General features: G+C 56.6%; 1 protein-coding gene across 10 annotated transcripts in view; it reads left to right on the top strand.

Moving 5' to 3' along the window:
- CNTFR (ciliary neurotrophic factor receptor) overlaps positions 1-14,227 on the top strand; it is a 49,375-nt gene that overhangs the window by 20,681 nt on the left and 14,467 nt on the right. For 8 of the 10 annotated variants that reach the window (XM_007968952.3, XM_007968946.3, XM_007968949.3 and 5 more), the window contains one exon: positions 11,262-11,346. In XM_007968952.3, the coding sequence (XP_007967143.2) occupies positions 11,262-11,346 (85 nt within the window). Of the gene's footprint in view, positions 1-2,119; positions 2,402-11,261; positions 11,347-14,227 lie in introns of those variants that run through there. The other 2 variants (XM_037998314.2, XM_007968943.3) reach the window with 2 other exon arrangements.

The following is a 14,227-nucleotide window of genomic DNA, read 5'->3' as shown; positions in this document are numbered from 1 at the left end:
ACCAGGGTGTTGTTGAGGGTGGAGTGGGGTACCCCAGGCTGACACATAAAAGGGGCTTAAGATGGAGCTGGGGCCCAGGAGAAGAGGAAGGGAGGCCTGAGAAGGCTGTAGGAAGTTAAGCTTTTCACCCCACTGTTCCCAGAGGACCCAAGGACATGGGGTATGTATCTGATAGTTCAGAGTAGGATGGGGCTAGGAGATGGATGTACAGAATAAAAGATAATATTTATGGGGGATACCTTGGGAGGAGTCTGATGGCTTACATGGAAAGTGGGCTACTGGGCCGCGAGGGCACATAATCCTCTGCAAACTGGGAACACCTTAGGGAACCGGGACGGGAGCTGGAGAAGGATAGTGGTCGGGGAAAGAATGGGCTCCCTGCAGCAAGAAGAACTGAAGCCAGACAGCAGGAGGGACTTCCTGCCAGTGAACAGTAGCTCAGATGCCCTGACCCTCTTCCTGGGGATCTCAGAGGATTGCCTCAGCGAGCAGGGGAGCTGGAGAACACCCCAGGGGCTCAGGCTGAGGCAGCTTCTGTGGGGGCCAAGGAGGAGGAGGAGGCCAGAGAGGGAGGACTTGGCAGTTCTGTTCACCCTCCCCCAGCCAGCACCTCCAGCACCATTTTAAAAACAGCTTTTTAATTTAACAAAGTGGATGAAAAACTGTTTTCGGAAATAAAGAATATCTGCTGTCTCCCAGGCTAGCACTCAGCCCTTGTGGAGAGCCTCTCTCTGGGTTTCTCCCCGCTGCCCATGGTTCCTTTCCTCCCTGTCTCTCTTTTTGTTTGTTTCTGCTCCTCAGGCCCCCAGCTTCCTTTGACCTCCCATCACCCTTTCTCTCTCCATCACCCTCTCTCTCTCCATCTCAGCCTCTGTGGGAGCCTCACCCTCAGTGTCTTATCTCGATGGTATCTCTGCATTTCCTTCTGTCTCTCCTCTCCCAGTCTCTCTCTTCTAGGGCCCATCTCTCTTTCCTGATTTGTCTCTGTCTCCCAGCCTGTCTCAATCTCTGTCTCTCCACCCCCCTCCTTCTCCCCCAACCCCAGCTCTAAATGGGTCTATTTAAAACGCCCGACGCTGCCAAGTCAGAAAAGCGTCTCCTGATAAAGCGCATTAGGCAGAGGGAGGGAGCAGGGGGAGGAGGGAGCGGCGGGCGGAGGGATTGATCCAAGCCCGTAACCCCATTAATCAGGCAGCGTGGATCCCCCTCCCTCCCCCATTCCAGCCCCTTTTGAGCTAAAAGCCCCTTAAATATTTATCACCCCTCCCCCACGGGGGCGAAGGGAGGGGTGTACGGCCCTTGGTGTGAGCATCCCGAGCTGTCTGGTGCCCCCGACCCCATGTGCGTGTGCACGTGTGCGTGTGCTCATGTGTATATGTACAGGTGTGCACACCTGACAAGCCCAGGGTCTAGCGACCAACCTGCCCCTCACCCTCTGGGCAGCCTGGTCCCTCCCCGGAGACCCTAGGAGTTGCCCTGCTCCTGCCCCTCCTGAAGGGGGATGTGGGGTCCTCATCCCAAATACAGAAGGTCACTGGAGCACGGGTGGCATTGTACTGTCATTCCCAGAGGGCAGGATGGTGAGCCTGGGGTTCAGTTTCCAGATTCCCCCAAATTCCCAGCACTGGAAGTAACTTGGGGAATAGAGTTGGGGCCCCATACTTCTAAAGTAAGCAACTTGGAAGGCTGGCTGAAGTTCCTGCTTTATCCTCAGAGGGCAGGACTAGGACCTGGAATAGGACCTGGGGGTAGGCTGGGAACCTCCCGTGCCCTAAAAAATGTGGGGAAGTGAGCTGGTCCTTGGGAGGGAGTGGTCACCCCGGGAGGAGGAAGGTAGCCCGGAGCTGGGGCCGGGTCCCACATCTCTCACCGCTTGCTGATAGCCCCAGGCTGCAGAGGTCAGCCCTGAGACCGGCAGTGGTCTGCCCGAGTTGGCCTGCGGCAACTTCTCCTTGGCCGGGGAAGGGAGGCCCCGGCCGCCCCTGGGTGTGGAGTGGGGCCTGGACCGGAGCGGGGAGGGTCCCTTCTGCCTCCCCTCCCCCAGCATCAAGTGCCACATCTCCTCCTGACTCAGACAATTAGATTCAAAGGATGACCTCACTGCATGCCGTCCCTCACTCTCCCTCCGCAGCTCGCTTGCTCGTTCGCTTGCAGCGCGCTCCTTCCTCCCCTCCTCCCGGCCCGCTTGCCTGGTCGCTCACTCGGGGCTCGGCCCTCGTCGCTCACCGCGCGGCCCGGCCCCTCGCCCACCCGCCCGCCGGGACCGCTGTGGGGGCTGCTCCTGCCTCCCGGGTCGTTGCGGCTGCCCGGGCCCCAGCCCCGCAGACCCGATGCCCGCAGGCGGGCAGGCGGACCCACGGAGCGCCGGAGGCACCGACGGGGCGCCTGCGTGGGGACCCAGGTCAGTGGCCGCAGGGCCGGAAGACTTGTCACCCCCACCGCCGCGACGCCCCCGCCCCGCGCCCACCCGCCAGCCCGCCCAGCCCGCCTCGGGGCTTCCCGCTCCTTTCTTGGCCCCCGCCCCCCGCGGCTGCTCCGCGCGCTCCCCCTGCCAAGCTGTCTCTCTTCTCTTTTTCTCTCCCCTCAGCCCCCCTGCCTCTGCAGCCGGTGGGAGGGACTGGGACTTCCTGAGGTCCCAGGGATGGGGCCGGGGCCCATTGGCTGCAATCGGACCAGGCCTCTGAGAGGGGAGGGGGCTCTGGCTGTGTCCATCGGCCTGGGGGAGGGGACCACCGCCTGAGTGGAAGGGGGACTACAGAGAGAGAGGCCCAGGGTGTGGGGGTGACATCTAGACAGAGGGGATGAGCTCTTGATATCTTTCTTTTCTCACATCCTGTGGGCCTCTTGCCTGGTTTAATTTGATCCCCAAAGCCTGGCTTCATTTGTCCACACCTCCTAGCTAACTTTAGTCCCCACTGCCTGGTTTCATTTGGCTCCCACCACCTACCTTCTTTGGGGCCCTGTCACCTGGTTTCCTTACACCCCGCTGCCTGGTTTCTTTTGTCCCCACTGCCCGCTTCCTCGAAGTTCCTATCACCTGGCTTTATGGCATTACCCCTGCCTGATTTCTTTAGGTCCTGCCTGGCTTCCATGGAGTCAAGTCAGGCTCCTTTTAGGATGGAGGCATCAGGGCCCCAGCTACACCTGGAGTGGCAAGTGGCAAGGATGTCCACAGCATTGCCGATCTTTCCTGGGCTGGGGCCTGGCCAGCACAGCCTGGATTCCATTCTGCCTGGACAGCGACTCTGCATCTACTCCTCCAGTGATGGGGGCGGGGCTGCAGGGTCCAAGGACACCTTAGGACTCTCCTCCTCAGTAGTTAGAGGAGCACCCGCTCGCTCTGCCTGCTGCCCCCCCCTCCGATACTGGGCATCTGCCCTACCTCTCTGTGGGCTGCCAGTGATGCCAGGGCTTTGGTGGGGGCTGGGGGGCTGGAGTGGAGGTCCCATCTCCTTCCCCTCTCCTGCCCCTTCTGCAGCCAGGCCAGACATCTGGGTGCCCGCTAGACAGTTATGGGCATATAGAGGTTTTGAAGAGGCCTTGGGATCACACAGCAGATAGCTAGGCTGAGAGCTGCTGCTGATCCTCATCGTGGCAAAGAGAGGGTCATGAGGGGAGGCAGCAAGGGCCTGGGGAGTTGGCTGGTTTCTGGGCCTTTCTGGCTCTTGCCGATTCCAGTGCCAACATCTGTCTCCCCTAGGTACTTCCTTCACCTCTCCTATATGGAGAGGATCTGCCTTCATCCCCTAATGCTGTTGAAAGCAGGGTTTGGGGAAGAAGGAGCTGCCTGGGGAATAATCATCTATTTAGGGACCAACAAAGTATTTCCTTTTCTTTCCTGCCCTAGGCCACCCTAGGCTTTCTCTCCCTCCCTTCAGGCACAACTAGGCAGCCTGAGGTCCTGGCACAGTGTGGCTGTTCAGGGTGTGTATGTGGGTGTTTCCCATTGCTGGTGTCGGGGCGTGAGGGGCCAAGGGTGACTGGGGGCCCTGAGCTTCTGGAGGTGTACAATGGTGTCTGTGTGGAAGGTTGACTGGAGTGTGTGATGGTATCCATATGTGAGACCATGGCTGTGTGAGGGAGTCTGTGTGTGTGAGTGTGACTGTAATGTGTGTGTGCATGCACACCAGCATGTACGGGGCTGTGGGAGTGGGTATCCATGTGGGAGGCCCTGATGTGTGGCCACAATGGTAGGCTCTGAATGCCAGTGTCTGCAAAAGGCTGCCTGGGTGTGTCCGTGAAGCTCTGGTCCTGTGTGTCTGAGGAGGCAGGGGCTTTGAGAGCTCTGCCGGGTGTAGTGAGAACCCAAGTGTGTGCTCTATCTTAGGATAAAGTGAGCACTGGGCGCTGTGTGGCCTGAGTGGCTGGTGTGTGTGAGCATGTGTGTGCGCATACTCACGCCTGTGTTTACCCATCAGGAACAGATTGCTCTGGCTTCCTCACTGTGAGGAGGGGAGGAAAGGGGAGGAAGGATGGCTTGGTCTTGCCCAGCAGACCAGAAGGCTCCTCAGAAGTAGCGTGCATGGTGCACGTGCACGTTAGGGGGCAGAGAGAACAGAACACAGAAGACATTCGAAGCTTCTTTTCCCCCCACCCAACTCTGGCTCTGTCAGAATGACCAGCTTCAGGTTTTTTTTGTTACAAGCCAATGCATCACATGCACTGCTGCCGCCACCCCCCAGTGTGTGTGTGTGTGTGTGTGTGTGTGTGTGTGTGTGTGTGAGCTTGCATGCCTGGACCTCTGTGTATGGATTCAAGGGTGTGTCTGCACCATAGCAGTGATGGGTCCAGGGGTGGGTGTGGTAGGAGATGCTGAGGCAAATAGGTCTTTGTCCCAGTCTCCAACTCTGGAAAGCCATTCTATCCATCCTTGTCTCCATGGGGGGCCCTGCCTTGCAGCCTCCTTCCTGTCCCTGGCATCCACTTCGGGCCTTTCCCTACCCCATCCCCCCTGCTAAGGAAAGTCTTAGTCAACCCTATTGCTCTGCCCATCCCCTGCCTTTCATGGAGTTCTTCCAGCTGTCTAACATGCTGCAGCATTCTGTCCCTCCAAGAAGAGCAGCACTCTGCTCCCCACAGACTTAACCTGACTGGAGTGTGTGCCTTTCCTGGGTGGAGGGGGCCTCCTGATTCTTGTGGAATCCAGAAGAGAATGGACTGGGGTTGGGGGCTGGGGGATTTGGCACCAGTGCCTCAGGTTCTGTGAAGCTCTCCAGAGCCTATGTATCCAAAGGGAGGATATGAACTTACCTGCCCCTTCCTCTTCTCCATTCAAGAGGAAGGGGGCTGGACCAGATGACTTCTGAGGGTAAAAGCCCAGGCCTTCTGCATCTAAAGGGCTACTTAAGCACAGGCCTGCATGTATGTGCATATACAAGCCCATGCCCAGGTCACCAGGCAGCACGCAGGGCTCCAAGTGGGCCTTCACATGTGGGCACAGGCTGGTGACAGATTCCCATCTCCCCAGGATGCCTTCCCATCTGCCTGGCCAGGCCCATCATGGGAGGGCCCCAGGCTCCCCCAACAACACGCCCGCACACACGTGCAGCAGGGCACGCACATGCTGATCTCAGGGTCCCCACGGTGCAAAAGGCTGGGAGTGGGGGTTTTGAGCACTTAGAGTCCAGGCCGCTGCCAAAATCCATCGGAATCTTGTCCCCCCCAGGCTTCCATCTCCGGCTGTGGAGGTCACAACAGCAGGTGCGGATACCCACCCCCCCAACTCACTCAATTGGGCCGCCTCCTTTTCCACAGCCTCAGCCAGCGTTGAGAGCTGGGGGACCGCTCCCCCTGCCTCCCTCCTGGCCCCCTCCTACTGGTGCTTGGCTTATCCTGCCCCCTTCTAAGGAGGAGGACGGGGCCTAAGCTTGGGTAGGGTCCTTTCCCCTGAGGACTGAGGCTTGCCCCTGGTATGGGTAGGGACATGGTAGCCCAGGAGGAGGTAAATCTTGAATCCTCAACCCAGGCACAGCTTGGAGCCCTATGCCACTTGGGGTGGGGTCTCTGAGAGAGCTGAGAGGAGAGGCAGGTCTGGATTCAGAGAGGAGGGAAAAGAGAAGGGGCTAGAGACCAGAGATTCAGAGACAGGAGGGAGAAACACCATAGGGAGTGGGAGCCTGCCCGCCCATGGCCAGCCAGCCCCAGCCCACGAGCTGGCCCCTGACCTAGGCCCACCCCTCCCTGGTGGGGGGCTTGCTGGGCCAGCTGCCAGGGGCCAGGCCTCCCTCATCGGCCTGGTCCCCCCACCCCCCAAGCTTCTGGACCGCTCAGGCCTCTGCCCCCGCCCCCACCGCCCACGCTGTCCAGGCTGCCTAGGCCTGGTGGGATTTGGGGGCCTCCCAGCCTCAGCCCCTCCTCCCCATCCTGGAGCTTCCCGCCTGCCCTGTCTCTTCCAGGCTCTCCCTCAGCCAGTACTGTTCCTCCCTGCCCACCATGTCCTTGTCCCTGTCTTTGCCCCCGCTCTGTCTCTCATTTCCTTCTCCAAGTCTATGTATCTCTCTTTCTCTGCTCCAACGTAATTCCTCTGCAGGTCTGAGGCTTCTAGAGTCCCCAGGCGTTTGAATCAGTGAGTCCATGCTGTGTCCTGTGTTCTTGCCTCATTCCTGAGATGGGTCCTCTAGGCTGCTGTGGGGAGAGGTGAAGGAGATGAGGCCCCAGGATAAAAGGTGCCTTTTCCCCTCACTGTGGGATTCTGGAGTCTGGGCTGTGGGAGTCAGAGAGGGGACTGGAAGCTGTGGGGAGTCCCCTCCGCTCTGTGCTGGGCCAGATGCCCTTATCAGATGGATGTTCTGAACCCACCCTGATCCCTGGCAATGGAGGGAGTCCATCTGGTGACCTTCCCTAGATTTCAATTCCCTGCCTCAGAGATGGAACAATAACCTTGCTTTGAGGTCACTTGTTTTGAGGCCTCCCTGATCATTCATTGTCCAGGCAAGACTGAGCCTACCTGACCCTCAGCATGCCCACAGCAACCCAAACCCTGAAGTTCACAACACACTATTACATATCAACACGCACACACAATTATAGCTGAAATGCAGTTAGTGGTGCTCATTATCCCCCACCCTGACCTGATGGTGGCAGGACTTCCCCAGGGTTGGCCTTCTACAATCTAAACTGCTGTCTGTGATTCTGCAGGGATAAATAGAAGCTTTCCAAAACTCACCTCCTTTCCCCAGGTTCTACCCTCAGCTAGGCATGGGGTGAGGGGAGGGGCACAGGGCAACTGGAACATTGCTGGGACTGGCAAGACAGTTCTTGGGTCTTGGGTCCTAAGCCAGATTCTTAAACTGGGTAATAGAGGTTCCTGACCTGGAGCCTGTCATAGTGTCTGTCAGTGTTACTGATGGCGGCTGTCAGACTCCAGGGGTGCCAGTATTACTGTGGACTAGTATCATTCTGTGAGACTGTTACTGAGTCCATCAACATCGCTGTGTCACTGTGTTGATGTCACCATCAGTGTTACTCTATGTGACGGAGTCTCATTGCATCTTTGATTCTGAGGCTACTGTCACTGTGACTGTGTCATTGTCAACCGGTATCATTGCCCTGTTTGTTGGTGTCAATGTATGTGACTGTCACTCACTGCATTATTGTCATTGTGGTGACTGTCAACATCCCTGTGTGTCATTGTCAATGGTACAACTGTGTCATTTTCAATGGGCATTATCATTGTGTAATGGTGTCTTTATGCCACAGCGGGACAATGGCAGTAAGTTGGGACCCCAGAATTTGACACTTAATGTGTTACCTGTGTGGGAGTAATGATGACACTGGGGTTCTTTGCTGGGATAGGTGCAGGGACCCTTGTGCTGACAAGGGATTCAGGGGCTTCTGGGCGCTGGGCTCCTTTCTTGCTTACGGGGTATCCCCTCTGTTCCCTCCTCATTCTGGGGCTGATCTCTTCAAGGGGCTGATAGGAAGCCTGGGCCAGTTTGCATAGCCCTTATCTGGGGCTCTATGGGATTCATCCTGCAGATCTATCCCAGAGCCATAGGGTGTGGACTTGGAAAATTCTCAGGAAAGATGCTCTTTACCCTGGGATGGGTGGCCTGGAATGAGCCAAGGCAGGATGGAGGTGTGTCCTGGATGCCTCTGGCCTCAACCTCCGACCTGGGCAGTGGGCCCAGTTGGGAGTCTGAGGAAAGGGGGAAGTGACACTGGCCTGGGGCTTTCTGGATCTGCAGGGCAGGGGCATGGATGGGGTTTCACCCTTGTCCCCTAGGGGCTGGGGTCCTGGATCCCCAGAAAGAATCCTTCCAGCCTCCAGGAGGGCCCTGCTCTTGTCTCACATAGCATTGACCACCATCCCATCCTCCTTTGTGCTAGAGGAGCTGGGCAGGCCACGGAGATGCTCTAGGGTGGGCAGAGACCCTCTCAGGGGTCTCCTCCCTTCTCTCTGGATCTGTTCCTCTGCCCTTGAGTCTCTGCCCATCTCCTATGTGCCCCATCTTTCCCCCTGCGTCTCTTCTATTTCTTCCTATGTCAGCTTCTCCTTGTCCCTCTGGGTCTCCACTCAGAGCTCCTTCTCTCTCCCTGCCTCTTGTTTCCCCTCCCTGAGTCTCTCCCTTTTCTGGGTGCCCCCAACCCTGCAGTGTCTGTCTTGGCACCCCACCCCCATTCTGCAGCACTCACTCTCAGCAGTGCCCGTCTCCCGTGGCTGCAGCCCTGCTGGCCCAGGGCCCGGCCCTTACAGTAACTCATCGGGCTGATGGAGGCGACTTTGATGAAGAAGCCACCCCTCCCCCTGCGGGGGCCTGAGTGTGTGTGTGTGAGTGTGTGTGCGTGTGCACGCATGCACGTGGGAGTGTGTGCTTGTGTGGACCAGGAGGGAGCTGGGAGTAGAGGCCATCGGTTCCTCCTCTCCCTGAACACTCCCATCTTTGGATCTAACCTCAGCCACTCTGCCTGCTCTTCTGCCTGCCCATGCCCTGGTTCCTGTTCCCATGTGGTGGGCAGTGGGCCTGGGACCAAGGCGGAGGATCTTCCTGGCTGTGAGGAGAAAGACATGGACAGATGGCAGAGGCAGTGGGGGAGGGTCTGAGGGCGACTGGCCAGGGCTGAGGTCAGGGAACCAGGTAGGCCTCTGGCTGCTGGTCTCTTTTTCTCTCTCTTACACCACCTCTGAATTCAGGCAGTCCTGGGTTCTTTTCCTGGCTCCACCGCTTGCTGACTGTAACTTTGGCCATTGTCTTAACCTCCTAGGCCTGAGGAGTAGCTGAAGAGTGGGGAGGGGGTGAGGGTCAGAAGGAGCCAGGCCAGATGGTAGCTAAGGCTCCAGGAGTCACTGATGTGCAGAGAGTAGCTGGGGCCACTTGGGACACAGAAAGATTTGCTGTGCCAGGGAGGGGCAGTCAGGGCACCTGTGGCTGTGACAGGGAGGAAAGGAAAAGCAGGCTCAGAGGAGGGGACTTTCCTGGAGAAGGTCAAGGGTCGCAAAAGGCAGGCAGGAGCCCTCTCCCACAGGAAGCCCCAGGAAGTCTGTTGCTCTCCAACCTCTCCACAGCTACTTCAGGCTGATACCCACATTTGTCTCTGCTATGCTATGTCTGCACCGTCTGGAGCTGAGTCTCTGGCACTTTCTTGGGGTGTATCTGGCACTGCGTCTCTGTCAGTTTCTCTGGCTGTGTGTCTGGCTGTTTCTCTGGCCATCTTTCTAACGGTGTCTCTGGCAGTGTGTCTGACTGTGTGTCTGACAGTGTCTCTAGCAGTGTTTGGAGTGGTGTGGATACTTCCTGACTGAGCATCTGGCTGTGGCTCTGGCTCTTTTCTTGAGCTGTTTTTCTGGGTGTATGCCTGTTTGTGTCTATCAGTTTCTCTGGTATTTCTCTGCTTGTGTGTCAGACGGTTTCTCTGGCACTGTTTCTGACAGTGTCTTAGCTCTCTGGCTTTGTCGCCGACAGCTTCACTGCCTGTGCTCCTTGCCCGTCCTTCGGCACTGTGTTTGCCTGGGTCTAGCTGAGTCCTTTCCAGTGTTTCTGGCGGGTCCTTTGATTGAGTCATTGTTCTCTGACCACCTCTTTGGCTGGCTATCTGGTTTCATCTACCTGTCTCTTTGGCTTTGTCTGATGGTCCTTCTAACAGTCTCTGGTGTATCTTCCACTATGTGTGGAGCTGTTTCTTTGGGGTCCTGTCTGGTGGTTTGGGGCAGTGTCCCTGGCCAGCATCTTTGCTATGTGGCTGGCTGGAATCAGAGGGTGGCCCTGGTTGAGTGTCTGATAGCATCCCTCAGTGTTTCTCTGGATCTTTGCTTCTGTGTGGTTGATAGTTCTCTCTCCTCAGACTGAAGGTCGGGGCGGGGGGTGGTTGTTACATTTGCGGCCCATTCTGCAGGAAATAATTATTTCCCTGCCATCAAGTGTAGATGTGTGCTGGGGGAGGGGAAGAGAATAGTTGGACTCATCTCAGGAAACAGGACATCAGGTTGGGGGGCACTAGATCCATCTGGCTTCTGGGGCCATGTCCTGACTGCATCCTGTGTACTTGCGTGGGTGCATGTGGACACTGATGCACACCTACTGGGCTGGGGTTCCCAGGCTCCTAGGGGCACATGGCTGGGGTCAGGGTGGGCCAGGGTCCCTGACAAGGACTTACATATTAAAATCCTTCATTTTCTCTTGAGCATTGGTGTACAATTACGGAAAAGTCACATCTGACCTGGGTCATGTCCCACTACCCTGACTCGACTGCTCGGAGCTTCCCAGGGCCCAGTGGCAAGGCTTGCCGCAGGGCTGTTGGGGACAGATGACGGATCTGAGCGGCTCTGGAGCATCCAGGTTTCAGGCTATCTCCCCAGGAGCATAACAGGGGGCTTCCATTCAAAGCAATCTGGAGAAGTATAGATCTCCAATTAAATTAAAACATTACCCTTTCAGTTTACGATGTTTATAGCTAATTAGCTAACCTCACCAGTAAAGTTACTATTTTTTTTTTTTTTTAGAAAAATGGCCCTGGCATTACCAATATTCTATAACTCATTTGCGGTTGACAATGCTGTGTAGCCAGCAGTCTTATCGAACAGCAAACCACCATAGGTTGCCTTCTACCATCTTAGCAAACCTTTGCCTACAGATGCCAATAATGTTGCTTTCTATTGCCTGAAAGAAGATCTTGAGCCCCATTAAGAAGGGCATTTTGGGGTCAAGATGCCCTGGCCCTAGGGCTGGGATTTCCCAGTCTTGCCTAAGAACAGGAGGGGCTCCCCAGGACAGTCCTGCCTGGGCTGATGCTGTCTCCTCCCCCACCCTGGTTTCTCCCAACAGATGGCTGCTCCTGTCCCGTGGGCCTGCTGTGCTGTGCTTGCTGCTGCCGCTGCAGTTGTCTACACCCAGAGACACAGTCCACAGGGTGAGTGCTCCCGGGAGCTGCCTGCTGACCCCCATCTCAGAGCTGGACATGAACCCTCACTGGCATAGCTGCATCCTGACAGCACCCAAGAGTCACACACTGGCATTGTCACACATGACCACCCAGAGGGACATGGAGTCATGTGACACTGATATGCACAGTCCTCCACAGTCACACCTGGGTGGTCGAATGCTGACAGTGTCTCTGGCTTGAGGTGATCTGTCTTCTTACTAGGGTGGCATAGGGTACAGGCAGGTGGGATGGGAATTGGTGGGGGAGGCTGGGGCAGGACCTGTGTATTGTATCTGGGTGAAAGGGGATCTCTCGGAGATTTGTGGGGGTGCAGTTGGAGGCACTGATTGGAGACAGTGGGCAAGACTGCAGGTCACCTTCTACCTTCAGCTTCATCCCAGAGGGAGGATAGGGACAGAGAAGGTGGACTGACTGGGAACAAGATGAGGGGACAGGGTAACATGCAGGAGAGAGCTAGTGCACTAAGGAAGGGACAGGTTAGTCAGCTGGGATGGCCACACAGGGGAGAGCTCAGGGCTCAGCCATTGGCAGCCTCCCTGCCCTCCCTCTACCTATTTCTCCAGTGAGGGGCAAGGCCTGCCCACAGCCCACAGGACAAGGAACCGTGTCCCTGCGGGGAGAAACAGGGGCCCTCTTAACTTGACCTCCTGCCCCTCTACTGCACTTGAGGCAGCACCTCAAACAGCAACATCAGCTGAGGGTCTGAACTCAAAACTCACCTTGAACGAGGCTCCCTAAGCTCCCTGCCTGCATGATTCCCACCTCATACTCTGTGTCAGTCAGGTTGGGTGAAAGCAGAGAGGGTGAAGGCCTCTCCAGGAACTAGGCATGGAGCAGACCCTGGTGGCTGGGCTCTGCCACCCTCAAGGCTGTGAGTAGTGAGTCGAGGCTTCTATGGCCTCTTCTTTATGAGATCAACAGTGAGACCCAGAGAGATCCTGGCCACCCCCAGGGGCATTGACTGGGCGTCCCTAGGGCCTGCCAGTGGTCTCTACCTTGTGCCCCCATGGTCCTGGACATAAGGCCACCTGTCTGAGACTGTGAGATTGTGTTCTTGTGAGGGTGAGAGCGTGTCCCTGTTTGAGTGCATTTCTCTGTGTGGCTGTATTCTTGTGGGCTGTTCCTCACGTGTGACACTGTCTGTCTGTGTCACATTGCCTGTCTGCATGCCCTTTGTGGGCTGTATCCTTGCGTTTGAGACTGTACTCCACATGTAATTGTATCTCTCTATCTCTCTTCGTGTGTTTGTATTAAACTGTCTCCCTGTGTCCCTGGGGGGAACTGCTGTGCCTCCGGGTGATGGTGCCCTTCTTGTATGTGTACGTGTGATCTCGTATCAGGTGTCACCATCCCTGAAGTGAGACAGTGTCCCTGTGTGACTGTGAACTTGTGACTGTGGCCTTGTGGATGACTGTCCTGCATGTCCTTCTTCTTTAGGGGTGACTGCCCTTGTTCCTGTGTATGTGGCAAAGTGAAGTTGCTTTAGGATGCCTGGGGGGACTGTTTCTGGCATGTGGTCCCCCTGTGAGGCTGTGTGTGCAGGTGTGAGGGAGCCGTCAGCTCTGTCCCTCTGTGTTCTCCATGTCCATGACCTCATCCTGTCTCTGTCTCTCATCCTGGCTTCTAACAACCTTTTCACAGCTGATTCCTTTGGAGCATTTGTCACCGCGTCAGGGCCAAGAACCCCATCCTCCCCCTTCTGCTTGATTTAATTTCTGAAATGGACAGCACATCAGTAGGGGCACCCACGGGGCGGGAGCAGAGCTGTCCAGAGACAAAAGATTAAATCACTGCCATCTTTGGAGCAGTTGCATGGCTGTGTGTATTGCCATTGTTGTGTTATTGTAGCGGTTGTGACACTGTGTGCTTGTTATGTCCTTTTGCCCCTCCACCTCTCCATTGTGGCCTGTCATTGTCTTCTGCCATTGTGTTGTCATTTTTTCATCCTGCCCTGCCCTTACATCATCGGTTTGTCATTACTGTCAGGTTGTGTTTCTACTTTTTTTGTGGAGCAGACGAGGTATGGTGGGGAGGTGTTATCCCATAGCCATTGTATAATGTGATGTTGGGTCGCTGTGTCCTTGTGTGGTGACTGTACCTGCTTCCCAGGATTAAGGGCCACACTGGGTCCATGTTAGCATTGAACTGCCTGGTCAGTGTTGATGTGTTGCTGCTGGGACCATGATGGCCACACCCCCTCCCCAAAGGTCAGTTTTCAGCTTCCTCCTCAGGCAGCTGGATGCAAAGTCTCTGCTAGGGGGTGCAGAGAGAGGGGCTTGGCATGTTTCCTGGAAGCTCCAGGTTTTTGGAAGGGAGGCTGGAGGGGGGCTCAGTGACTGGAGCTGGTGGACTGTTGGGGGGGCTCGGTGGCCGGAGTCTTGGACACTGGGCCTCTGGTCAGGGGGAGGCCCCTGTTTAGTGTCTGGTCCAGCCTCACAGCTGTGGCCTCCAAGGCCCCTAGCCACCGCCCTTCCGCCCGTTCATCCTCTGTTCGGCTGGTCCCAGGCTCCACAGACGAGTGGTCAGGGCTGGCTGGGTTTTCTGCTTCCTTCTCCTCTGACAGGGACAGCGAGGCTCAGAGAGGGGCAGGATAGAGACAGGCAGCGAGGGAGAGAGACCCAGAGTCACAGAGAGACCCTGGCACAGCGAGGACAACAGAGGCAGCAAACCAGGACAGACGTTCCAGCGCAGAGAAAAGCAGTGCTGAGGAGGGGGCTGCAGTGGGGGGAGGGGGTGGCCAGTGGGTCCAAGGGGGATCCCTATACCCCTGCAGTCTTGGTGGTGTTAACAAGTCTAATTAAGAGGCCACTGGCCCAACTTAATTGGCTCGTTAACAGGAATTGCCTCT

The sequence above is a fragment of the Chlorocebus sabaeus genome, chromosome 12 (genome assembly GCF_047675955.1).
Source record: "Chlorocebus sabaeus isolate Y175 chromosome 12, mChlSab1.0.hap1, whole genome shotgun sequence".
Taxonomy (NCBI): Eukaryota; Metazoa; Chordata; class Mammalia; order Primates; family Cercopithecidae; genus Chlorocebus; species Chlorocebus sabaeus.
Note: the sequence above shows the minus strand (reverse complement) of the source record. Positions and strands in the feature narration are given on the sequence as shown.